The sequence below is a fragment of the Antennarius striatus genome, chromosome 15, assembly GCF_040054535.1.
Source record: "Antennarius striatus isolate MH-2024 chromosome 15, ASM4005453v1, whole genome shotgun sequence".
NCBI lineage: Eukaryota > Metazoa > Chordata > Actinopteri > Lophiiformes > Antennariidae > Antennarius > Antennarius striatus.
The window spans coordinates 1175184-1201138 of record NC_090790.1 but is presented as its reverse complement, the minus strand read 5'-3'; the positions used below and the strand labels follow the sequence as shown (position 1 = coordinate 1201138).

The following is a 25955-nucleotide window of genomic DNA, read 5'->3' as shown; positions in this document are numbered from 1 at the left end:
CACCGGCAGTAAGTCAGACCTGTTCCAGGTGCATGTTGGACTCCAGCAGGGCTGCCCTCTATCACTGGTTCTGTGGCCCGCTTTATCATTTTATGTAGCGCGAGAGCGTAAAAGGACAGTGTCTAAAAATCGAAAGGTCAAAAGTGTGCTTTGACCAAAACTACATTTCCCACAATGCAGTAGTTCAGCCCATTTTAACTCTGACTAAACGTGAACAAAGTTAATGTCCTAACTTGCGTCTGATGTTATTTTTCTTTATTGATTGATAGTTTGATCCTTGATTGATGGAGTTCTGTGGGTTTAATAACCTGATAAATGAAAAGGATTTATGTTAGAACAGAGAAACAAACAAACATGTTTTTTCTGTCTAACTGTAATGTTTGGAACTAGAATCAGTCAGAAATTCAGTTATTTAACATTAAGGAGTAGTTACATTTAGTTACATTACACTGAGTTACATTTAGTTACATTTATTAGTTACATTAAGGAGTAGTTACATTTAGTTACATTACACTGAGTTACATTTAGTTACATTTATTAGTTACATTAAGGAGTAGTTACATTTAGTTACATTACACTGAGTTACATTTAGTTACATTATTAGTTACATTAAGGAGTAGTTACATTTAGTTACATTACACTGAGTTACATTTAGTTACATTTATTAGTTACATTAAGGAGTAGTTACATTTAGTTACATTACACTGAGTTGAGGACAGACATACTGATGTGTCCTTCAGTGGAGATGACTTTGACCCCCCTGCATCAGACCATTCCTCCTAGCAGTAGAAGTTCTTGGTTAAGGGAATAAAACCGTTGGCGTCAGTGTAAACCGTCTGTCAGATGTCTCATGGGACATACTTGAGTCTTTGGTACAGAATTCAGCTCCAGCTCATTCCTCCAATCATGTCTACAGAACAGTGAATAATCCATGTGCACCTAACACGGGTTCTCATTGGACCCACTTCCTACAGAAGAATCATTTTTCTTGGACACCTTGGCTACAGGTTTACCTTGTCCTCTCCATGCCTGTGATTCCTCCACCTACAGGTGGAGCACTATGTTCAAGTGTGTGGTTGAGTGGTGTGAACAATTCCACTGTTAAAAACTGCTTGTAGTCAGACTTCAGAAGGTCCCAGCTGTGTAACGTGCCCCCGCCCAAACCTCTTTCTTACGTTCAGTCACGTCAACCCTGTAGCCTAGTGTGTTCCTGTTACCCATAAGGCTCGTGTGCCTCCATGTTTCCTAGTCCAACTTCACACTCCCCGTGAAAGACGCTCCTACTGACCGTCAGTCATTGCAATAGGACTCAGAATTTCAAACCGGTTAAACTTAAGTACAATAAGGCTGTTTTCTGTCTTATCAATAGTGTGACATCACCAAAGGTTTGGGAGGTCTCATCAGTCCTGACAACTGTCACGGTCTTCATGAAGAGAACAGCTCGTGTCCAATAAGCCGTTGTTAGGATCATGTGTGTAGATAAAACCGCGTTAGAGCTTCAATCCATTTCATATCTCCATCTGCTAGCACGCTGTGAGTGAACAGCTGCTCAAACACCCAGTTTGTGACAACAGGACTCCAAACATCATGTATACATTTATTTATTGTAACAAAGCAACTGGTACACTTAATTTAATGTGACAGGATTCCAGCAGAACAGGAGCAGAACAGAAGAGCTGCAGACTCAAGAGGACTCTGCTCCAACACTCCTCTCTCCCATCTCAAAATGATAAGCCAAGCTCTAAATTAGATTTTTAGGTTGGTTTTTTTTTATAAAAAATGTACATTTCAAACTTTGTTGTGGGTGCCTGAAAAACAAGATAATGAAAATTTATTTAACAGACGTCCAAAGTTTTTATCAGAGCCCACCATGCCTCCCCTATTAAACTGTGTACAATGAATGACCATCCTACCAAGATACATGGACACCCCCAAAACATTTACAACGGTTGAAAGAACAAGCTGGTGCTTCCAATCAGTTCTATTAGTACAGTAAGTCACAAAGGAAAATGCAACTTCTAATAAGCCTTAGTACCCTCACCACTGGATATATAATAATGTACATATATATAGAAAAGTGGCTGGGGATGCTATGATTAAGTTATCACTGCACCATGGCTTGTTTTTATCGAACTCACAACTTTAACAGAAATTTTACATACAAATCTCTATTGTACGTATTTAAATCTACGTAAGATGACGTGCAGAATGCTACAAACGTTCTATCTTCTGAGGAACAATGACATGTGAGACGTCAAAAGAGCGACAACCCCCCCACCCGGTGCAGACCAGCTGTGTATGGAGCGGTCTTCAGACATGGCGTTATGAACGGGCCGTGGCTGCAAAGGAAGAGGACGGACACACTGACGACATACAGGAAAGATTTGTACACCCCCCCCCAATAAGTTGCTCCCATGGGCTGCAGGACGACCAGAGAGGAACGGTCTGAACAGTCTAATCATCCTCACCATCATCCTGGAGAAAGAAGGACCCATTCAGTCTTCATCACTTCATCACCGATGTTCACAAAGGAGGAGGAATACTCACCTCCCCGTCTTCACCATCTCCTTCCTCTTCTTCATCCTCGCCCTCACCTTCCTCTTCTTCCCCCTCGTCAATATCTTCCAGACCCTCTTCTTCATCATCGTCGTCATCGCCATCACCTTCCTCGTCCTCCATGTCAGGTACCTTTGGGGTACAGAGGCGTGAGGTGAACGAGCGTCAAACACCCGTTGGTTTGGTCAACAAACCCCAAAGAGTATGACCAACATACACCCACCCCCATGGGGGGTGGGGGTGCCACAAACCCTACCTGGGAGCACCTACGACAAAGTAAAATGAAATACAGACGCATGATCAGGATCCACGCTCCTATTGGCTGAAGACGGATGCAGACATCAGCTCTAACTCAACTCCAGCTCAGCGTTCTCTGAAGAACGAGGATCCAGAATATTTAATCCACAACCAGTGTAACGTAGGTCAAAGACGACGTGTGGGTCGTTTCCCCGCACCATGAAAGTAAAGCTCCTGAATCAGAACGCTGCAGCAGTGATGGACCACCAGGGGAACGCGCTGAAAACATACATGACTGACAAACAGGTTTCTATGGAAACCCAGTCAAACCAGCCCAACACAAACCCGTCCAGCAGGGGACTGGAAGATACGTGAAACCACAAACCATCAGAAAACCTTTCCTGAGATGACAGCTGTGTGGTTTGTTTGGGGCTTTAGACGAACCCAGTTCTTCATCACACCACAGGTCCTGAGGAAAACCTACCCACCAAAAACACAGTAGTATCTCTACATATGAGTATCCAGAGGTAGTACTCACGTCTCTAGATACGAGTACCTCTATGTAGTAGTACCTCTACATCAGCCATCCCTAACCATGGGGTTGGGGCCATTAGGGTCTGTTGCTCTAGATAGTACTACCTCTTGAAACAAGTACCTCTAGATCTGAGTTTAACCCATTCAGTGACTGAACTCATCAGTCAAACATTTAATCAATTAAAATACCTAAACTCATTCTAATCTACTCCACTTTGGTATGCAGTAATCCCTCGCTTACTCGCGCTTCAAGATGCCCGACTTCACAGATTTTTAGTAGGTAGTCACGTGATACCGTACATGCATGCTATTGGCTGACAGCATCCAGAAGTGCCCTGCGTTCCGAGACCCATGGACCACAGCGCACTTCCGTGTGTTAAAGAAACACTTTTCTTTAATACAAAAGTCCTTTAAACAGTCTATCAGTGTTTTAAAGGTAATACAGATAGAAGGTGGTTTAATATCAGTGTGGGGGGGTTCATATTTAAATTACCGTGAATAATAAAATAATAATCTGATCTCAAACACATGTACGCCAAGCAGCTCGTATCTCCAGCTTCTATCGTCGTGATGCAGTCAAAGCAGAAGTATTTAGGCCTTGAAACACATGATGCATCTATTTACACGCAAAGTGACAGGAAGGGGGACCTGAGGACCCACGCTGAAGGGCCCCAAGCCTACCAGGTAGTACTGCAGGGGGTTCGGCCAGATGTCATCCTTGATGACTTCTCCCAGCTCATCAGATCCGGCGTCTGAGTGGTCGGCGAACCAGGCGAAGAAGCTTTCTGGCTCCTCGTGCTGCCGTTTCTTTCCTGCTTTGTTTGGCGTCTGGCCGGTACGTTTTGTCAGGTCCTGGGGGGTCAAAGGTGTTTCAGATTTAAAGCTGAACTGGTAATGTATTTAAAAAGAACTAAAACAAAACACGTCCTCTGAAGATGGAAACCCTAGAAACTAGACACAACCTGCATAGAAAACCCCAAAATGAGATTTCATCTCTGCTTTTTCCAAACGATGTTGTCCTGTTGGCCTCATCAAACCTGGACCTTCAGCTGCACTGGGACGGTTTGGAGCTGAGTGACGTGAGTGGGATGAGGATCAGCTCCTCTAAATCTGAGGCCATGGTTCTGGACAGAAAAGGGTGGTGTGCCCTCTTCAGGTCGGTGGAGAGTCTTTACCCCAAGTGGAGGAGTTTAAGTATCTTGAGGTCTTGTTCACGAGTGAGGGAAGGATGGAACGTGAGACTGACAGACGGATCGGTGCAGCTTCTGCAGTGATGCAGTCGCTGTAGGTCTGTGGTGGTGAAGAAGGAGCTGAGTCGTTAGACGAAGCTCTGGATTTACTGGTCAATCTACGTTCCTACTCTCACCGATGGTCGGGAGCTCTGGGTCATGACCCAAAGGACAAGATCCCGGATACAAGCGGCTGAAATGAGTTTCCTCTGTAGAGTGGGGGGGGCACCCTTAGAGATAGGGTGAGGCATTTATTTTTGTACATTCTCTTTTCACTCATCTGTTTGCACTTTATGCTACACAGTTTAACAATCGTTTGTTGCTACGAGCAGAATTGATTAAAGATTTAATAAAACATCATAAGTGCCTTTATTTTTAGTTCGTGTTTGAACACGTCAAGCTGAAAACTAATGACGGCTCCCTAAGAGCAGCTTCATGTCGGCGCCATCAGGTGGATGATTTACATTCAATCTACGGTTGATTTGATTCATCAACTAATCAAAAAAATAATTTGTGATTAGCCGACTACCAAAATAACATTTATGCCGTCCTAGACGTGTTACTGAGATGTGGTGGACAAAGGGAAAGAAAGGACAGACTAAAGAAAGAACACAAACCTACCTTCCCAGCTTTCCATTTGATTTCAGTTGACTTTGAAACAGGATCTCCGGTTTCATTTACATTAAACTCTTTGGAGAGGGCTCTGTTCTCAAAGTACGGATTCTCATCAAAATACTGCAAACAGACAAACACATCCACGTCACGTGTGCAGTGGTGCCTGGGATGACATTCAGAATGTACACCAACAAAGGGAAACCGTCAACCTACAAAATCTATTCTGTATCCTGACTTGATGTCTTCAAACTCGGTGACCTCCACTCTTGACAGGTAATGAAATGCTTCCTCGTCGTCCTCCCCCAGAAGAGCTGAAACTAACCAGAATAGAAGGTAAGCACGACCACAGTGACCGACTGGAACCAGCACTACATGAACCCAACAAAGCATGGATACTCCAGATCTACGGCTCAGGGCCAGAACATGTGTAGAGGCACGAAGCACAGATCCATAGGCTTGGTGCACATCTATGCACGAGACCAGCAGAAAGCCGTTTAAACCATTTAACATTTAAATCGGTTAAGATCTAGAGTTCAACACAGTGTTCTGTGCAAATCCATTCCTGTCCTGTCATCTGCAGCTTTGTGCAGATGGAGTTGTTCATCATGACTGACAGCAGTCATGATGAACCTGAACTGAACCCAATCAGAACCCAGAGTCACCACTAGAATGATCTGATCAGGTAGAACATTTACTGATCAATAGAGGAACAGTGACGGGTGTTAGCAGGTGACAATCTGACTAAGTGGGTAACAGGACAATCATCACCACACACTGACACCGTTCCCCAAGAGACTAAGGCAGGAGGGTAGACCTCAGCCACCAGTCTGGGTACAGAGTAAATCCTGGTATGTTTGGACCAGTCCTAGTGAGTTAGAACAGTCCAAACACCTCTGGTTTTCTGTCCCTGTGGACTGATGAAACACTAGAGGTTAATTTGTCACATCTCCTTTATGACATTATGAGAACAACACAAAGCTTTTTATGTTGAAAAAGGCCCAAACTCCGATGTATGACAGCAGCGGCCCCCAACCTTTTTAGCTCCACGGACCGGTTTCATCCAAGACAGTACGTCCACGGACCGGCCTTCATTTGCTAGATAATCGTTAATGACACCAGGACAGCTGTAGTCTAATAAGAAATCATCCTCAGTGGTTTTATGTCAAATGCAGACATCATCAGACAGTAAACAACCTTTTTTTCATGAATTGATGATCAGCATCTCTGTAAACAAAATCATTGTAAGAAATAATTATATTAAAAACTCGAGTGACTCGATTCTTGTGACTGCACTGATGTTTATTTTGAAATACAGTGTGCCCTCGCTCAATCGCACATCAACGATTACGACTCCTCATCGCGGATTTTTGGTCGGCAGTCACGTGATATCGTACGCAAATTCTATTGGCTGAGGGCGGAGTGTGCTATGTTCCGTCAGTCTTGGACTTCTGTGAGACACAAAAGTGTTTCAAACAGTCTATCATGGTGTTTTAAAGGGAGTAGATAGAAGGTGGTTTATTATCAGTAGGGGGGGTTCAGAAATGTTTAAATTACCCTAAATAATAAGATACATAGATCTCGATCGCAGATTCCTTAATCACATGTACTTCCTGGAAGGCATTGACCGCAAAGAACGAGGACGCACTGCATAGCAACTTAGAGCATTCAACGAAGGAGAATTTACCGCACTATACGGTGCACTTTAAAGCCTTTCATCTTCTCAAAAGCTGACAGTGCGCCTTATAATCCAGTGCGCCTTACACATGAAAAAAGTTTTAAAATGGGCCATTAATTGAACACTTCTCAGATGTTTCAGGTCTCAACCACATTTGTGAATCAATTGTAGCATGCCAGACACCTTTGGCTAGCAGTGACTCGGCTCTTGACATGTCAGAAAAGGCTGCAGAGTCGTGGATGTAATCCCTTTAGCGCAGCTCAATCTAGTGGATGTATAACACTACAGGCGTTTCTATTTTATACGCCGTATAATGCGGTGCGCCCCATTCTGGTGAAAAGAGTTTTAAAATAGGCCATTCATTGAAGGTGAGGAACATACTGTACAGATCATTTCAATATAAAAGGGTGAACAAGTCAATAAAAAAAATAATGACAATTAGTGGAGCCCTGAACTTGTTTCTCTGCGACAACCCGGTCCTATCGGGGTAACGGGAGACACTAACACCCAAATGTATTCCAGACGTCCGGTCTACTCCGTAGTTTTTCAGAAAATCCCACTTCACAAATATAGGTTAGAAATGAAAGCAGGGTTTTCAATGCTTTTTGGAAACCTCAGGATATTCTGCCCTGATTTTAATACACAACACTGGCGCAGTTGTGGGCTTAATTTTTGGGGTAAAGGCTGGTAACCATGACCAATACCTGTCAAGAAGCACAGACGTCTGCGAATCATTCCGCACAAACATCACTTTTCAAAATAAAACATCTTTAGATAATCAATTTTTTTAAAAGAAAAATTCAGACGTTCTGTGCTGCCCGGTACCTGCTGGCCCGTGGGCCGGTAACAGGGCGCTGTACTACAGGACGCCTTTACAAGGCTGGGAAAAAGAAACAACATGACAATTTACCCACAACAGCAGATGAAGCGGTTTTAGAAAGTGAATGAATGAATGACAGTTTACCTTGTGGATGGTTGACGAATGTTGTCACCCAGAAGTTGGGAATCTTTGCTATGAGTTCTGATCGCTTCTTGAAGTATGGTTGGCGTAATTTGTTGTACTGTTGCTCTACTTTTAAAATTTCTTCACTTGCCTGTTCATTCAGTCTGAGGAAAACAGAACAAAAATCACATCAATAACTTTCTTTTTGGCACATCTTTCATTACTTTCACACTAGATTCATCCTCACCTGTCAATTTCATTCTGTACTTCATCAATTTGTTCGATTGCTTCCTGTTGCTCTTTTTCTGCAAATGAAATAAAGATGTTTTTATTATTTAAAAACTATTAGAATAAAAAAAGGAGACAGTACTGCCAAAACTAACAAAGGTTTCTTCCTTCAAATTTTCAAGTCAGCTAGTTTTACTGAAGTCTGTGAGACAGAGGGAAGACACGAATACAGGGAGTCCACAACATACAAACACCCGTGACTGCAACACCGCTGCAGTCACGCAGGTCCAACACTCGTCGTCTCCTCTTGTTGTTAGTTGTTGTCTCTGAACATCTCAGAGCGTCACCCTGCACCGTGGATCTTTTTTTTTTCCTTTCTGCTTTTCCCTCCAGGGGTCGCCACAGCAAATCAACTGCATCTTGGATATTTTACTGTTTATCATGGATGATGAAGCAAAGGATAGCGAAGACAGTGGTCACCATCTCTGACAACTCTGGCCCTGACCCACAATAACGCCTCCCTTTTCCTTCACTCTAAAGGTAAGCTACATGCTACAGTACATGCTAAATGTACATGCTAAAGCTGAGTGTTGATGATCTTAATAACCGGAGGAGAGATCCTTGAAGTTTACACTTCTCAAGAATTAAATAAGGCACAGATTGCAACATCCCACGAAGGGTAGGTCAAGGTACCTTGAAAGTAGTACCTGACTAGTGCATAGCTTTGACCTTCCAGGGTAGGTCAAAGCTATGCACTAGGTTTTGACTATAGATCAAAGCTAGTGCATAGGTAGATCAAAGCACTGGCTTTGATCTATGGTCTTTATCCCACGAAACGTTTCCCATGTCTTTCTATCTTCATGAGTGGACAAAAAATTTGACCTTGACCTAGTTTTCTCAAGGTCAAGATCATCGTCTCATTTTCACCCCCTTTGCTGCCTGAGTCATGTGCTTTTAGTTTCATCTTTCTATCTGAACGGTTGTGGAGACACTTGGTGGACAAACAGACGAACTAAGGGACAAACTCACAAACACTTTTTTGGGCTTTTCCCTTCAGGGGTCTCCACAGCCAATCAGTGTCCTCCATCTAACCCTGTCTTCTCATCCTCTTCTCTCACACCAACTACCTTCATGTCCTCTTTCACTACATCCATAAACCTCCTCTTTGGTCTTCCTCTAGGCCTCCTGCCTGGCAGTTCAGAACTCAGCATCCTTCTACCAATATATTCACTATCTCTCCTCTGGACATGTCCAAACCATCTCAGTCTGGCCTCTCTGACTTTATCTCCAGAACCTCTAACATGTGCTGTCCCTCTGATGTACTCATTCCTGATCCTATCCATCCTGGTCACTCCCAGAGAGAACCTCAGCATCTTCATCTCTGCTACCTCCAGCTCTGTCTCCTGTCTTTTCTTCAGGGACACCGTCTGTAGACCAAACAACATCGCTGGTCTCACCACAGTTTTGTACACCTTTCCTTCCATTTTAGCTGAAACTCTTCTATCACACATCACACCTGACACTTTCCTCCACCCGTTCCATCCTGCCTGGACACGCTTCTTCACCTCTTTTCCACACTCTCCATTGCTCTGGACTGTTGACCCTAAGTACTTCAAATCCTCCACCTTCTTGATCTCTTCTCCCTCTAACCTCACTCTTCCACTTGGGTCCCTCTCATTCACACACATGTACTCTGTCTTACTGCGGCTAACCTTCATTCCTCTCCTTTCCAGGACAAACCTCCACCTCTCTAGCTTCTCCTCCACCTGTTCCCTGCTCTCACTACAGATCACAATGTCATCTGCAAACATCATAGTCCATGGAGATTCCTGTCTAACCTGGTCTGTCAGCCTGTCCATCACCATAGCAACAAGAAGGGGCTCAGAGCTGATCCCTGATGCAGTCCCACCTCCACCTTGAACTCCTCTGTCACACCTACACACACCTCACCACTGTCTTACAGTCCTCATACATGTCCTGCACCGCTCTAACATACTTCTCTGCCACTCCAGACTTCCTCATACAATACCACAGTTCCTCTCTGGACACCCTGTCATCAGCTTTCTCCAGATCTACAAAAACATGTGAATCAAATCTATGACAAACACACGAACTCTGACAATTACAATACATCGCTTTGAAGCGGGATGGAATCATAAGGAGCAAAAGTTTACCATTAATTAATTTGGATTAAAAGAATCACAAGAATCACAAGTGATGCTTAATGGTAGATACTGAACTATATATACATACTTTAATATTGTGTTTTTATTCTTGATATGTAGCATGATACTAGCTGCTTTTAACTGTTTTCTAGTGAGTTTTGGAGTCCAGTAAGTGTGGCAGTCGGTGAAATGACGTAAACTTGATATTTATTTTTTTGTATTTTTTTTAAATTGATGTATAATTTAGAACGACTGAACTCAAACTGTTATTGTATTTTATTTCATTACATCCTGCTTCAAAGCGGTGATGTATTGAAATTGTAAGCGTTTGTGTTCGTCCGTTAGTCCACCAAATATCTTCACAACCGTTCAGATAGAAAGATGAAACAAAAACACGTGACTCAGGCAGCAAAGGGGATGAAGATGAGACGATGGCTTTGACTTCGAGAAAAGACGGCCAGTCAAATTTTAACTTTTGTACACTCAGAACCGAATAATATAGAAAGACAAGGGAGAAGGCAGTGTGAGTAAGACCATAGATCAAAGCTACTGCTTTGATCAATGACAGTAGGTTAGAGGAATAACTTTGATCTTTGACAAATACAAGTAGGTCAGGGTAAAATTTTGAATTCAGGGGTGTCGCAGGATGTTGCAGGCTGACTGCATTGGTTCTAGTTATGCGTTGCTTTAATGTCCTGTAATTGTTTCTGGTCAGTCTTTGGGACTTGTACTTTAGTTTTTAGAGTAGTAATGACCTCAAATGGAGATTATAGATTAAAATTGAATAAATACCAATTTATTCTCCCTACGAACAACCTCTTAGAACGAACTGTAGGTTGAGGACTACCTGTAACCGACAGTAATACAGCAGTAGGATGAGGACTACCAGTAACCGACAGTAATACAGTAGTAGGATGAGGACTACCTGTAACCGACGGTAATAGTCGTAGGATGAGGACTACCAGTAACCGACGGTAATACAGTCGTAGGATGAGGACTACCAGTAACCGACAGTAATACAGTAGTAGGATGAGGACTACCTGTAACCGACAGTAATACAGTAGTAGGATGAGGACTACCTGTAACCGACGGTAATACAGTCGTAGGATGAGGACTACCAGTAACCGACGGTAATACAGTCGTAGGATGAGGACTACCAGTAACCGACAGTAATACAGTAGTAGGATGAGGACTACCTGTAACCGACAGTAATACAGTAGTAGGATGAGGACTACCAGTAACCGACAGTAATACAGGTAGTCGTCGACTTACGACCGCAATTGGGACCGACAGATCGGTCGTAACTCGACTTGGTCGTAAATCGACTCTTACGTAAAAATTCAATCCAGCAGCGCTGGTTCTTGGCTGGGGGTCGTCCGGATCGTCAGCTGGGGCAGCGTGTGGGTTGGTGGGAGCGGGAGACGATCTTTTCATAATCATTGTGAGCTTTGTCTGAATTGTTCGTTTCTTTTTCTCCTCATAAATTTCACGATATGGACGGAAAGCGTCGTTTGCCATCCGTTCAATCCTTGCAAATGTTTCTATGTTCTATGTCCATTTCTTCAAAGTGTGCACGGAGTTTATTTAACAGGGAAAAGCCTTCTGACAAGCCTTTGGTGGTGAACATTTTTTCTGTTTCCTCCTCTTCTTTCTCTGCTTCTCTTTTCTCTTCTTCTTCCACTCTTTCTTCTTCCAGCGCGATCAGTTCTTCATACAGCGCGATCATTCGTGAGTTCTCCAAGGAGAGGTTTTTTGCCAGTTTCACTATTTTCTCCCGAATCTGATCAAGTTCTTCGTCACTTTCAAATCCAGCAGAAGAGTTCACGTAACGCTTGACAGTTTTTCCATACGTCATTCATACATTTCTCCGTCACAGCCTCCTAAGCAGCCCAGCCCATCAGTAGTGGGCTGGGCTGCTGATCTCAGTGTGACTGAACAGCGTGTGTGCGCCGTGGGGACTGAAGAGAGCGCGGGAGCCTCAGAGCGTGAGTACTGTGGCTGGAGGGAATGCCCCGCCCTACCCGGACATTGTGGTCGTAAAGTCGGTCGGTCGTAAGTTGCATAGGTCGTAAGTCGACGACTACCTGTACAGTCGTAGGATGAGGACTACCAGTAACCGACGGTAATACAGTCGTAGGATGAGGACTACCAGTAACCGACGGTAATACAGTAGTAGGATGATGACTACCTGTAACCGACAGTAATACAGTAGTAGGATGAGGACTACCTGTAACCGACAGTAATACAGTCGTAGGATGATGACTACCTGTAACCGACAGTAATACAGTAGTAGGATGAGGACTACCTGTAACCGACAGTAATACAGTAGTAGGATGAGGACTACCTGTAACCGACGGTAATACAGTCGTAGGATGAGGACTACCTGTAACCGACAGTAATACAGTAGTAGGATGAGGACTACCAGTAACCGACAGTAATACAGTAGTAAGATGAGGACTACCTGTAACCGACAGTAATACAGTCGTAGGATGAGGACCACCTGTACATGACAAACAGAATGTACAACTAAGCTGTACTTAAAATGAAATGTTCAGGAGTCTCATTTTGTCCATTTTAATGTCATTTCAATTTACAATATGAAAAAAACCTTTGTAAACAATTCTGATCATTTCTGGCTTTGATTGGTCGATCAATATTCTAGATGTATCTATCCACCAGATCAATAGTAAATATCTGCCATCAAAAACAAGTAGGACCGTTCACACAGTCCTCCTCAGGAATGTTTCACACATTTCCAAAAACCACCACCAGCCCCCGGTCAAACAGCCTTCACTGCTGGATGAACACCTGGTAGAACACCTGGTAGACACCTGGATGAACACCTGGTAGAACACCTGGATGAACACCTGGATGAACACCTGGTAGAACTGCCTCACCTCTAGAGAACACGTGACCAGAGACTGGAGGTGCTTCAGCCCCAACAGGCAGACCCATCCAGTGGGACCCGAGTCCGGATCCTGGTCCTACTAACAACTACCTGATCCAGTCCAACATCCACCCGCAACCAGGAGCTCCACTTCCGGCCGTGTGTCCGCTGCAGTGCGTGAGCAGCGCGGGACTGGGATGCGTGGGGGTGTACCGCAGCTGACCCCCCCGGAGCTTCCTGTTCACGGTAAAGGCGGCCCGGTTTGAACCCGGTTTGAACGGGAGGCTTCGAGGCGCGTCGGTGGACAGGCTCTCCGCTGCCGGGGCCGGTCAGACGGAACCAGCCCCACGGACACCCCCGGTCCGATCGGACACCCCCGGTCCGATCGGACGCGTGTTCCCGCGGGGCTCCACGCAGACCCCGCGTTACACCGCGGAGCTTCCTGCGCCGCGGGCCCGCCGCCTGGCGGGGGGCTGCTCCGCGGACAGCCCCGCTCGACTCCACACGGTACCGGGCGGACACCCACCGCCTCACCCCGAGTCGAACGCACCTCCAGCGGTCTGAAGAACAAAGGCACCGGGGCAGCTTACGTAACGCCCCGCCGGCCTCCACCGCGGGAACCGGAGCTACCGCTAACGGCTAGCGGTCCACCGCGGGGCAGCAGCCGGAGCTCAGAGTTACCCCCGTTCATCTACCACCGTAAATCAGGCCTCCGCCAGGCTCCACCAACCCCCCGGAGAACACCCGAACACCCGACAGAAGATGGCGTTGGGGGGAACCGCCATCCTGAACCTTACCGGAGGTCTCGTCCGCTCCGTCATGATTCGAGTTCTCCTTCCTGCTGACTTTCGCCGATGAGGCCGACATGGTTCGGGTGTGTCGTCAGAGTTCGGACCAGAGATCGTCCCTGCTGGCTGCTGACGCCTCTCCGGGGTAAAAGGGGCTTCCACCTGGGCAGAATGCGTGTTTCAGCTGCGATGGAGCGGATCTCAGTTCGCACGCTTGTTTCTTTCTGTCTGTGGCCTGGCGCCCAATCACCGAACACACCAGTGGCGCTCTACCGCCCCCATCCGGTGGGAGTCCGTCACTGCAGCCCAATCACCGAACACACCAGTGGCGCTCTACCGCCCCCATCCGGTGGGAGTCCGTCACTGCAGCCCAATCACCGAACACACCAGTGGCGCTCTACCGCCCCCATCCGGTGGGAGTCCGTCACTGCAGCCCAATCACCGAACACACCGGGGCTCTACCGCCCCCATCCGGTGGGAGTCCGTCACTGCAGCCCAATCACCGAACACACCAGTGGCGCTCTACCGCCCCCATCCGGTGGGAGTCCGTCACTGCAGCCCAATCACCGAACACACCTGTAGAGCTCTACCGCCCCCAGGTGGTGGGAATGTGTACCTGCAACCCAATCACCGAACACATCAGTGGAGCTCTATCGCCCCCCGCCGGTGGGAGTGCAGCACTGCAAAACAATAACAACACATTTATTTTTATTTTATTTTTATTTTATATACTATCTTCATCCTCTCCAAGGAACCATCACCTTATCGTGGTGGAGAGGTTTGTGTGCCCTAAGGATCCTGGGAGCTATGTTGTCGGGAGTCTTGTACTCCTGGTAGGGTCACCCAAGGCAAACAGGTCTCAGGTGAAGGGCCAGACAAAGAATGGTTCAGAAGATCCCATGAAAAATCAAAAAGGGAAAAATGTGACCCTGCCCGGAGGAAGCCTGGGGCCCATGTCTGGAGCCAGGCCTGGACGGAGGGCCCGTCAGGGCAGACCGATGGGGTCGGGTGCGCTGCCATATGGGTGGCAGTGAAGACAGGGGGTCACGACAGACCAGACCCGGGCGGCAGAAACTGGCTTTGGGGACGTGGAATGTCACCTCACTGGTGGGGAAGCAGGCGGAGCTTGTGTTGGAGGTGGAGCGTTACCAGTTCGATCTGGTGGGGCTTACCTCCACGCATAGCCTCGGTACTGGATCCAAACTCCTGGATAGGGGTTGGACCTTGTTTTACTCCGGAGTTGCGTCACGCGTGAGGCGCAGGGCGGGTGTGGGGATACTCACAAGCCCCCGGCTGAGTGCTGCTTTATTGGAGTTTACCCCGGCGGATGACAGGGTCGCCTCCCTACACCTTAAGGCTGTGGGGGGGGAAACTCTGACTGTTATTTGTGCATACGCACCAAATGTCAGTTCAGAATATTCGGCCTTCTTGGTGTCCCTAAATGGGGTCCTTGAAGGGATCCCTGCAGGGGACTCAATTGTTCTCCTGGGGGACTTCAATGCACACGTCAGCAATGATGGAGACACTTGGAGGGGCGTGATTGGGAGGAATGGCCTCCCTGATCTGAACCCGAGCGGTGTTATGTTGTTGGACTTCTGTGCTAGTCACGGATTGTTCATAACTAACACCATGTTCGAACACAAGGATGCTCACAAGTGTACCTGGTACCAGAGCACCCTGGGTCGGAGGTCAATGATTGACCTTGTGATCGTATCATCTGACCTTTGACCGTGTGTTTTGGACACTTGGGTTAAGAGAGGGGCAGAGCTTCAACTGGTCACCACCTGGTGGTGAGTTGGGTCCGTTGGTGGAGGAAACCTTTGGATAGACCTGGTAAGCCCATACGAGTAGTGCGGGTGAACTGGGAACGTCTGGAGGAGGACACGGTCCGCGAGGCCTTCAACTCCCACCTCTGAAGGAGCTTCTCGTGCATCCCTGTGGAGGCTGGGGGCATTGAACCTGAATGGTCGATGTTCAAACTTCCATTGCTGAAGCTGCAGCTGAGAGCTGTGGTCTGAAGGTCTTGGGTGCCTCAAGGGGCGGTAACCCTCAAACACCGTGGTGGACCCCGGTGGTCAGGCAAGCCGTCCGACTGAAGAAGGAGGCCTTCAGGGGCATGTTGTCCCTGGGGACTCCTGAAGCAGTTGCAGGGTACCGACAGGCCAAAAGGTCTGCAGACTCGGCTGTGATGGAGGCAAAACAGAGTGTGGGAGGAGTTCGGAGAGGCAATGGAGAAGGACTATCGGACGGCACCAAAGTTGTTCTGGAGGACTGTCCGAGACCTCAGGAGGGGGAAACGGGGAACCATCCAAGCTGTATACAGCAAAGATGGGACACTGTTGACTTCAACTGAGGAGGTTGTCGGTCGGTGGAAGGAACACTTTGAGGAACTCCTGAATCCAACTACCCCAACTGACCCGTCCTCTGTTGCAGAGGCAGAGCTGGAGGATGATGGGGGATCAGAGTCAATCTCTCGGGGTGAAGTCACCGAGGTAGTTAAACAACTTCACGGTGGCAAAGCCCCGGGTGTTGATGAGATTTGCCCTGAAATACTGAAGGCTCTGGGTGTTGAGGGGCTGTCGTGGATGACACGCCTCTTTAACATTACGTGGAAGTCTGGGACAGTGGTGAAAGGGTGGCAGACTGGGGTGGTGGTTCCTCTGTTTAAAAAGGGGGACCAGAGGGTGTGTGCCAACTACAGGGGCATCACACTCCTCAGCCTCCCTGGGAAAGTTTACTCCAAGGTGCTGGAAAGGAGGGTCCGGCTGATTGTCGAGCCTCAGATTGAGGAGGAACAATGTGGGTTCCGTCCTGGTCGTGGAACAACTGACCAGCTTTTTGCTCTCACAGGGATCCTAGAGGGGGCTTGGGAGTATGCCCATCCAGTCTACATGTGTTTTGGACTTGGAGAAGGCGTACGATTGGGTCCCCAGGGATATACTGTGGGAAGTACTGCGGGAGTATGGGGTGAGGGGGCCTCTCCTCAGGGCCATCCAATCCCTGTACGCCCAAAGTGAGAGCTGCGTTCGGGTTCTCGGCAGTAAGTCAAACTTGTTCCGAGTAGCTGTTGGCCTTCACCAGGGCTGCACTTTATCACCAATTCTGTTTGTGATTTTCATGGACAGGATATCGAGGCGTAGTCGTGGTGAGGAGGGGTTACAGTTTGGTGGCCTGAGGATTGCATCGCTGCTTTTTGCAGATGATGTGGTCCTGTTTGCGTCATCGGCCTGTGACCTGCAGCGCTCACTGGTCCGGTTTGCAGCTGAGTGTGAAGCGGCGGGGATGAGGATCAGCACCTCCAAATCTGAGGCCATGGTCCTCAGCAGGAAACCGGTGGAATGCCTTCTCCGAGTGGGGATGAGGTCCTTCCACAAGTGAAGGAGTTTAAGTATCTTGGGGTCCTGTTCACGAGTGAGGGAACAATGGAGCGTGAGATTGGACGGAGAATTGGGGCAGCAGGAGCGGTATTGCAGTCGCTTTACCGCACTGTTGTCACAAAGAGGGAGCTAAGCCGAGAGGCAAAGCTCTCCATCTACCGTTCAATCTTCGTTCCTACCCTCACCTATGGTCATGAGCGATGGGTCATGACCCAAAGAACGAGATCATGGATACAAGCGGCTGAAATGGTCTTTCTCAGGCGGATAGCTGGTGTCTCCCTTAGAGATAAGGTGAGAAACACTGCTGTTCATGAGGGGCTCAGAGTAGAGCCGCTGCTCCTTCACGTGGAGTCAGTTGAGGTGTTTTGGGCATCTGGTGTGGATGCCTCTGGGACGTCTCCCTAGGGAGGTATTTCTGGCATGTCCAGCTAGGAGACCTCTGGGCTCCCTCTTGAAGCTGCTGCCACCGTGACCTGACTCCGGATAAGCGGTAGAAGATGTATGGATGGTTCAAAACTCTGCAGCGTCATTCTGAACTAAAACACAGTTGATTATTAAACATTTCCTGCTCTCAGATAGTGTAAATCAGTGGTTCTTAACATTGTTGGAGGTACCGAACCCTACCGGTTTCATGTGCTCACTCACCGAACCCTCTAGTTAAAAAATATAAATTAAAATTTAAGATATAAGTACAGTAAATGTTTTACTGGTGTATTTAATGAATTGTGCATTAATGTTTCCTTTTTCAAAGACCTAAACCAGGACAGCGCATGAACTGACATGAAATGACCTACCTTTAAATCAGTGTGACCTCTGCTGTTGTCATAGAGACCAGTTCAGATATGCGTGGCTTCACCTTGACAGGTGTTACTCTGATGTCATTTTACACCAAAGTCTGTTTCTGTTGTTTCCATCAGCTTCAGGAAGTGTTCCTTTATTTTTACCAGCACCAGACTAGAGGTGTTCAACTTGACATTCAGATCCTGCAGAACGCTGACTCCCATCACGTTCCGTTATACAGTACAGGTAAATTCAGGTTAATAATAATGGATTAGATTTATATAGCACTTTTCTGGACACTCAAAGACGCTTTACATCGGATTCATTATTCATCCACTCCTCATTCGTACATGTTGATGGTAACTACGTATGTAGCCACAGCTGCCCTGGGGCAGACTAACGGAGGCTTGGCTGCCAATCTGCCCCTACGGCCCCTCTGACCACCACCGGAACAATCACACACATTCACACCAGCGAGTGCCTTGCCCAAGGACACAACGACAAACGACTCGGTGGGAGAGGGAATCGAACAGCCGACCTTGTATCATTGGACGATCCGCTCTACCACTGAGCCACGGTCACCCGTTGCACATATTCGTCCGACCACTTTCTTTTTTTGCTCAACGTAGTTACTATGAATTAAAATATTAAGGAAGCAATCAGATGACGTACCATCATGACAGACATAAATCCACTACTGAGTGTGCAAAATCCCCTGTAGCACAGGTAGGCTAATTGATGTAGTGTCACGTGATCACCTGCAGCCAGTGATGACTAAGGGGGCGTGTCATCACGAATCGACACGATGTGTCAAACGTACACAGTGATTCGTGTTTGTTCGGCAAAAACAACTGACACGATGTGTCGGGTTTTTGTCTTGACCTCCATCTCCGCCGAACCCCTACGACCAACTCACCGAACCCCGAGGGTTCGATCGAGCCCAGGTTAAGAACCACTGGTGTAAATGGTCTGAGCTCCTCATGTTACCCAAACTGTCCTGGATCAATAAGCATTCTTAAATCTCCATGTCTTTGTGTGTTTTATGAAGTCCAGTGTATATGGAGGTCATTCTTTAGGTTTTTCTGGTATATTTTGTCCTCATGAACAGCTTTTATTTTTTGAAGGTATTTTGTTGTATATTAAAAATGACTATTTCCACTCAATGAAATCAGAAACAACAGATGGACACATTCTATTCTATTCATTAATAATACATATCCTGTCAGCAGTGATGACAAGATATCTTTGGCACATTTGTCACAAGAAAATTCAAGGGCAAAATCTCCTTCCATCAGTGACATACTTCATACTGTGGAGTTTTACTGCTTGATTCCTAAACAGTCAGTTGTTTGGCAGAAAAAAATATGCTAAAAAACATGATAGATGCTCTGGTGAACCAAGATCCATCGAATGACAGTGAAGTGTGTCAGGCTGAGCATTTGAAGGACTTGTCCAATGACAAATGCAGGCCTTCAATTTCCACTCTCTTGTATAAAAAGTGCCTGTCTCAGCGGTGTAATCGCCAGCTGGTCAACTCATTAAAGAAAAGTCAAAGTCGGCAAAGATGTCCTGTTGTTCAGCGGTGAGAACGCAGACGGTCCTGGGGAGGGTGAGAACTGGCTGGAGGCGCGTGAACTCTGGGTCAAAGTTGCTAACATCCTGCGATGTCCTGATGACTGGTAGAAAGGGTGGCTTTATCTTCTTGGCCAGCAGGGCTTCCCAGTTCATCCCCTGTCAATAGATGGCAGGTGAACAAACAGCTGTTAGTCCACCATAATGAACTGTCTTCAAACAAAGCTGACGGATGATCAGTGGGATGTAGATGTGGCTGATAAAGAGCTCAGGTCAACACTCCCCTTAAAAACACAAACATTTCCAACACCCACTTCCATTAGACTTTGTGAAGAGGTGGTCAGACGTAAACCCTTTTGTTTTGTTGAAGGTTGCTGTCAACCAAATAAAAAATACTCTGTAAAATCATGCAGTATTAGAACCTGGCTGTCTAACAACCTGAAAGAATATGTGTCTCTTGATCTGCAAGGCGTCTTCTACTCCTGCTCCAAGTCTCATCTCTGGCATTTTCTGCAACAGCTAAAACACAATGAGAAGAAGAGATGATCACGTCTCCTTCAGTCACGTGTCAGCTGAAATCAATGCTGATGATACATGATCACATGATCATGGGAATACAACCCCATTGGTTTCTTAGAAAGCCGACCTTCTGAATGAGGGACACTGACTCCGGAGAGAGGAAGCGAGGGTATCGCACCTCATCGTTTACAATGCTGTCAAACACCTCCTCCTCATCATCACCGGGAAACGGAGACTGAAAGACAAAAGACCAAAACTAACTCAATATCCTTCAAATAAAAGATCTCAAGACTCTCCATACATGTTAACCTCCCTACAAATTACAGGACAGTTCTGCAAAATCTGTCTTAAGTTGTTCAGTAGAGGTGCAGACGATGTGACCACACACCCTCTACTACTGGTGAATTACACAAATGCGTGCCACTTTTTCACGGGAATAAAAAACAGCTGACTGATCAGCACACAGTAAGCAGGGACCTTCAGACCACTGCCCACTAAAATCAACCAGTCTGCATCTTAGCTCTGTTGGTAGCTGTTTGTCTTGTTTGTACTGACCTCCCCCACCAGCATCTCATAGATGAGGACCCCCAGTCCCCACCAGTCCACACTCCGGGTGTAGTTGTTGTCTGTTAGCACTTCTGGAGCCAGAAACTCTGGTGTGCCACAGAACGTTGAGGTTCGATCCCCGTGGCACATACCTAAACATAATCCAGATGTAGAGATATAACAGCAGACACTAGGGATGACACACACAACGAGATGACACACACAACGAGATGACACACACAACGGGATGACATACACAACGGGATGACACACACAACGGGATGACACACACAACGACATGACACACACAACGAGATGACACACACAACGGGATGACACACACAACGGGATGACACACACAACGAGATGACACACACAACGGGATGACACACACAACGGGATGACACACACAACGAGATGACACACACAATGAGATGACACACACAACGAGATGACACACACAACGAGATTACACACACAACGGGATGACACACACAACGAGATGACACACACAACGGGATGACACACACAACGGGATGACACACACAACGAGATGACACACACAACGGGATGACACACACAACGGGATGACACACACAACGAGATGACACACACAACGAGATGACACACACAACGAGATGACACACACAACGAGATGACACACACAATGAGATGACACACACAACGAGATGACTCACACAACGAGATGACACACACAACGAGATGACACACACAACGGACGACTCTCACAACGAGATGACACACACGAGATGACGCACACAACGAGATGACACACACAACGGGATGACACACACAATGAGATGACACACACAATGAGATGACACACACAATGAGATGACACACACAATGAGATGACACACACAATGAGATGACACAATGAGATGACACAATGAGATGACACACACAATGAGATGACACACACAATGAGATGACACACACAATGAGATGACACACACAATGAGATGACACAATGAGATGCCGCACACAATGAGATGACACACACAACGAGATGACACACACAATGAGATGACACAATGAGATGACAGACACAATGAGATGACAGACACAATGAGATGACACACACAATGAGATGACACACACAACAAGATGACACACACAACGAGATGACACACACAATGAGATGACACACACAATGAGATGACACACACAACGAGATGACACACACAACGGATGACTCTCACAACGGATGACTCTCACAACGAGATGACACACACGAGATGACGCACACAACGAGATGACACACACAACGGGATGACACACACAATGAGATGACACACACAATGAGATGACACACACAATGAGATGACACACACAATGAGATGACACACACAATGAGATGACACACACAATGAGATGACACACACAACGAGATGACACACACAACGGGATGACACACACAACGGGATGACACACACAACGAGATGACACACACAACGAGATGACACACACAACGGGATGACACACACAACGAGATGACACACACAACGGGATGACACACACAACGAGATGACACACACAACGGGATGACACACACAACGAGATGACACACACAACGGGATGACACACACAACGGGATGACACACACAACGAGATGACACACACAACGGGATGACACACACAACGGGATGACACACACAACGAGATGACACACACAACGAGATGACACACACAACGAGATGACACACACAACGAGATGACTCACACAACGAGATGACACACACAACGGGATGACACACACAACGGGATGACACACACAACGGGATGACACACACAACGGGATGACACACACAACGGATGACTCTCACAACGAGATGACACACACGAGATGACGCACACAACGAGATGACACACACAACGGGATGACACACACAATGAGATGACACACACAATGAGATGACACACACAATGAGATGACACACACAACAAGATGACACACACAACGAGATGACACACACGAGATGACGCACACAACGAGATGACACACACAACGGGATGACACACACAATGAGATGACACACACAATGAGATGACACACACAACGAGATGACACACACAACGGATGACTCTCACAACGAGATGACACACACGAGATGACGCACACAATGAGATGACACACACAACGGGATGACACACACAATGAGATGACACACACAATGAGATGACACACACAATGAGATGACACACACAATGAGATGACACACACAATGAGATGACACAATGAGATGACACAATGAGATGACACACACAATGAGATGACACACACAATGAGATGACACACACAATGAGATGACACACACAACGAGATGACACACACAACGGGATGACACACACAACGGGATGACACACACAACGAGATGACACACACAACGAGATGACTCACACAACGAGATGACACAAACAACGAGATGACACACACAACGAGATGACACACACAACGAGATGACACACACAACGAGATGACACACACAACGGGATGACACACACGAGATGACGCACACAACGAGATGACACACACAACGGGATGACACACACAACGAGATGACACACACAATGAGATGACACACACAATGAGATGACACACACAATGAGATGACACACACAATGAGATGACACACACAATGAGATGACACACACAATGAGATGACACACACAATGAGATGACACAATGAGATGACACACACAATGAGATGACACACACAACGAGATGACACACACAACGGGATGACACACACAACGGGATGACACACACAACGAGATGACACACACAACGAGATGACACACACAACGAGATGACTCACACAACGAGATGACACAAACAACGAGATGACACACACAACGAGATGACACACACAACGAGATGACACACACAAAGAGATGACACACACAATTAGATGACACACACAACGGGATGACACACACAACGAGATGACACAAACAATGAGATGACACACACAACGGGATGACACACACAACGAGATTACACAAACAATGAGATGACACACACAATGGGATGACGCACACAATGGGATGACACCCACAATGTGATGACGCACACAACGAGATGACGCACACAACGAGATGACACACACAACGAGATGACACACACAACGAGATGACACACACAATGAGATGACACACACGATGAGATGACAAACACGATGAGATGACACACACGATGAGATGACACACACGACGGGATGACACACACAATGAGATGACACACACGATGAGATGACACACACGATGAGATGACACACACAATGAGATGACACACACAATGAGATGACACACACAACGAGATGACACAAACAATGAGATGACACACACAATGAGATGACACACACAATGAGATGACACACACAATGAGATGACACACACAACGAGATGACACACACAACGAGTTGACACACACAATGAGATGACACACACAATGAGATGACACACACAATGGGATGACACACACAATGGGATGACACACACAATGAGATGACACACACAAATAGATGACACACACAATGAGATGACACACACAATGAGAAAACACAATGAGATGACACACACAATGAGATGACACACACAATGAGATGACACAATGAGATGCCGCACACAATGAGATGACACACACAACGAGATGACACACACAATGAGATGACACACACAATGAGATGACACAATGAGATGACAGACACAATGAGATGACAGACACAATGAGATGACAGACACAATGAGATGACACACACAATGAGATGACACACACAACAAGATGACACACACACGAGATGACGCACACAACGAGATGACGCACACAACGAGATGACGCACACAACGGGATGACACACACAACGAGATGACACACACAATGAGATGACACACACAACGAGATGACACACACAACGGATGACTCTCACAACGAGATGACACACACGAGATGACGCACACAACGAGATGACACACACAACGGGATGACACACACAATGAGATGACACACACAATGAGATGAAACACACAATGAGATGACACACACAATGAGATGACACACACAATGAGATGACACACACAATGAGATGACACAATGAGATGACACAATGAGATGACACACACAATGAGATGACACACACAATGAGATGACACACATAATGAGATGACACACACAATGAGATGACACACACAATGACATGACACACACAACGAGATGACACACACAACGGGATGACACACACAACGAGATGACACACACAATTAGATGACACACACAACGGGATGACACACACAACGAGATGACACAAACAATGAGATGACACACACAACGGGATGACACACACAACGAGATTACACAAACAATGAGATGACACACACAATGGGATGACGCACACAATGGGATGACGCACACAATGTGATGACGCACACAATGTGATGACGCACACAACGAGATGACGCACACAACGAGATGACACACACGATGAGATGACACACACGATGAGATGACACACACAATGAGATGACACACACAATGAGATGACACACACAATGAGATGACACAAACAATGAGATGACACACACAATGAGATGACACACACAATGAGATGACAGACACAATGAGATGACACACACAATGAGATGACACACACAACGAGTTGACACACACAATGAGATGACACACACAATGAGATGACACACACAATGGGATGACACACACAATGGGATGACACACACAATGAGATGACACACACAATGAGATGACACACACAATGAGATGACACACACAATGAGATGACACAATGAGATGACACACACAATGAGATGACACACACAATGAGATGACACAATGAGATGCCGCACACAATGAGATGACACACACAACGAGATGACACACACAATGAGATGACACACACAATGAGATGACACAATGAGATGACAGACACAATGAGATGACAGACACAATGAGATGACACACACAATGAGATGACACACACAATGAGATGACACACACAATGAGATGACACAATGAGATGACACACACAACGAGATGACACTCACAATGAGATGACACACACAATGAGATGACACACACAATGAAATGACACACACAATGAGATGACACACACAATGAGATGACACACACAATGAGATGACACACACGATGAGATGACACAATGAGATGACACACACAATGAGATGACACACACAATGAGATGACACAATGAGATGACAAAATGAGATGACACACACAATGAGATGACACACACAATGAGATGACACACA

General features: G+C 46.4%; 2 protein-coding genes across 4 annotated transcripts in view; both read right to left on the bottom strand.

Moving 5' to 3' along the window:
- Window positions 1-1571: 1571 nt before the first annotated feature.
- On the bottom strand, window positions 1572-14118 carry LOC137608023 (protein SET-like). Of its 2 annotated transcripts, none has more exons than XM_068333995.1 (8): window positions 13867-14118; window positions 8037-8094; window positions 7811-7953; window positions 5385-5482; window positions 5178-5291; window positions 4009-4179; window positions 2548-2688; window positions 1572-2475 (listed from the first exon to the last, which is right to left on the bottom strand). In XM_068333995.1, exons 1-8 carry the CDS (start codon window positions 13934-13936, stop codon window positions 2455-2457), a joined length of 816 nt encoding a protein of 271 aa, XP_068190096.1. In that variant the 5' UTR covers window positions 13937-14118; the 3' UTR covers window positions 1572-2454. The 2 variants fall into 2 exon arrangements, with proteins under 2 accessions (XP_068190096.1, XP_068190097.1); XM_068333996.1 differs by having other exon boundaries at window positions 5385-5488; window positions 13867-13951.
- A 5021-nt stretch (window positions 14119-19139) lies between these two features.
- The window catches only part of pkn3 (protein kinase N3), a 43910-nt gene continuing 37094 nt past the window's right edge, over window positions 19140-25955 (bottom strand). The window contains exons 19-22 of one of the 2 annotated variants that reach the window (XM_068334746.1): window positions 20661-20803; window positions 20233-20340; window positions 20025-20105; window positions 19140-19745 (exon numbers count right to left, since the gene is read on the bottom strand). In XM_068334746.1, coding sequence (XP_068190847.1) covers window positions 19545-19745; window positions 20025-20105; window positions 20233-20340; window positions 20661-20803 — 533 coding nt within the window. In that variant the 3' untranslated portion in view covers window positions 19140-19544. The remainder of the gene's footprint in view (window positions 19746-20024; window positions 20106-20232; window positions 20341-20660; window positions 20804-25955) is intronic. The other variant, XM_068334747.1, reaches the window with a different exon arrangement.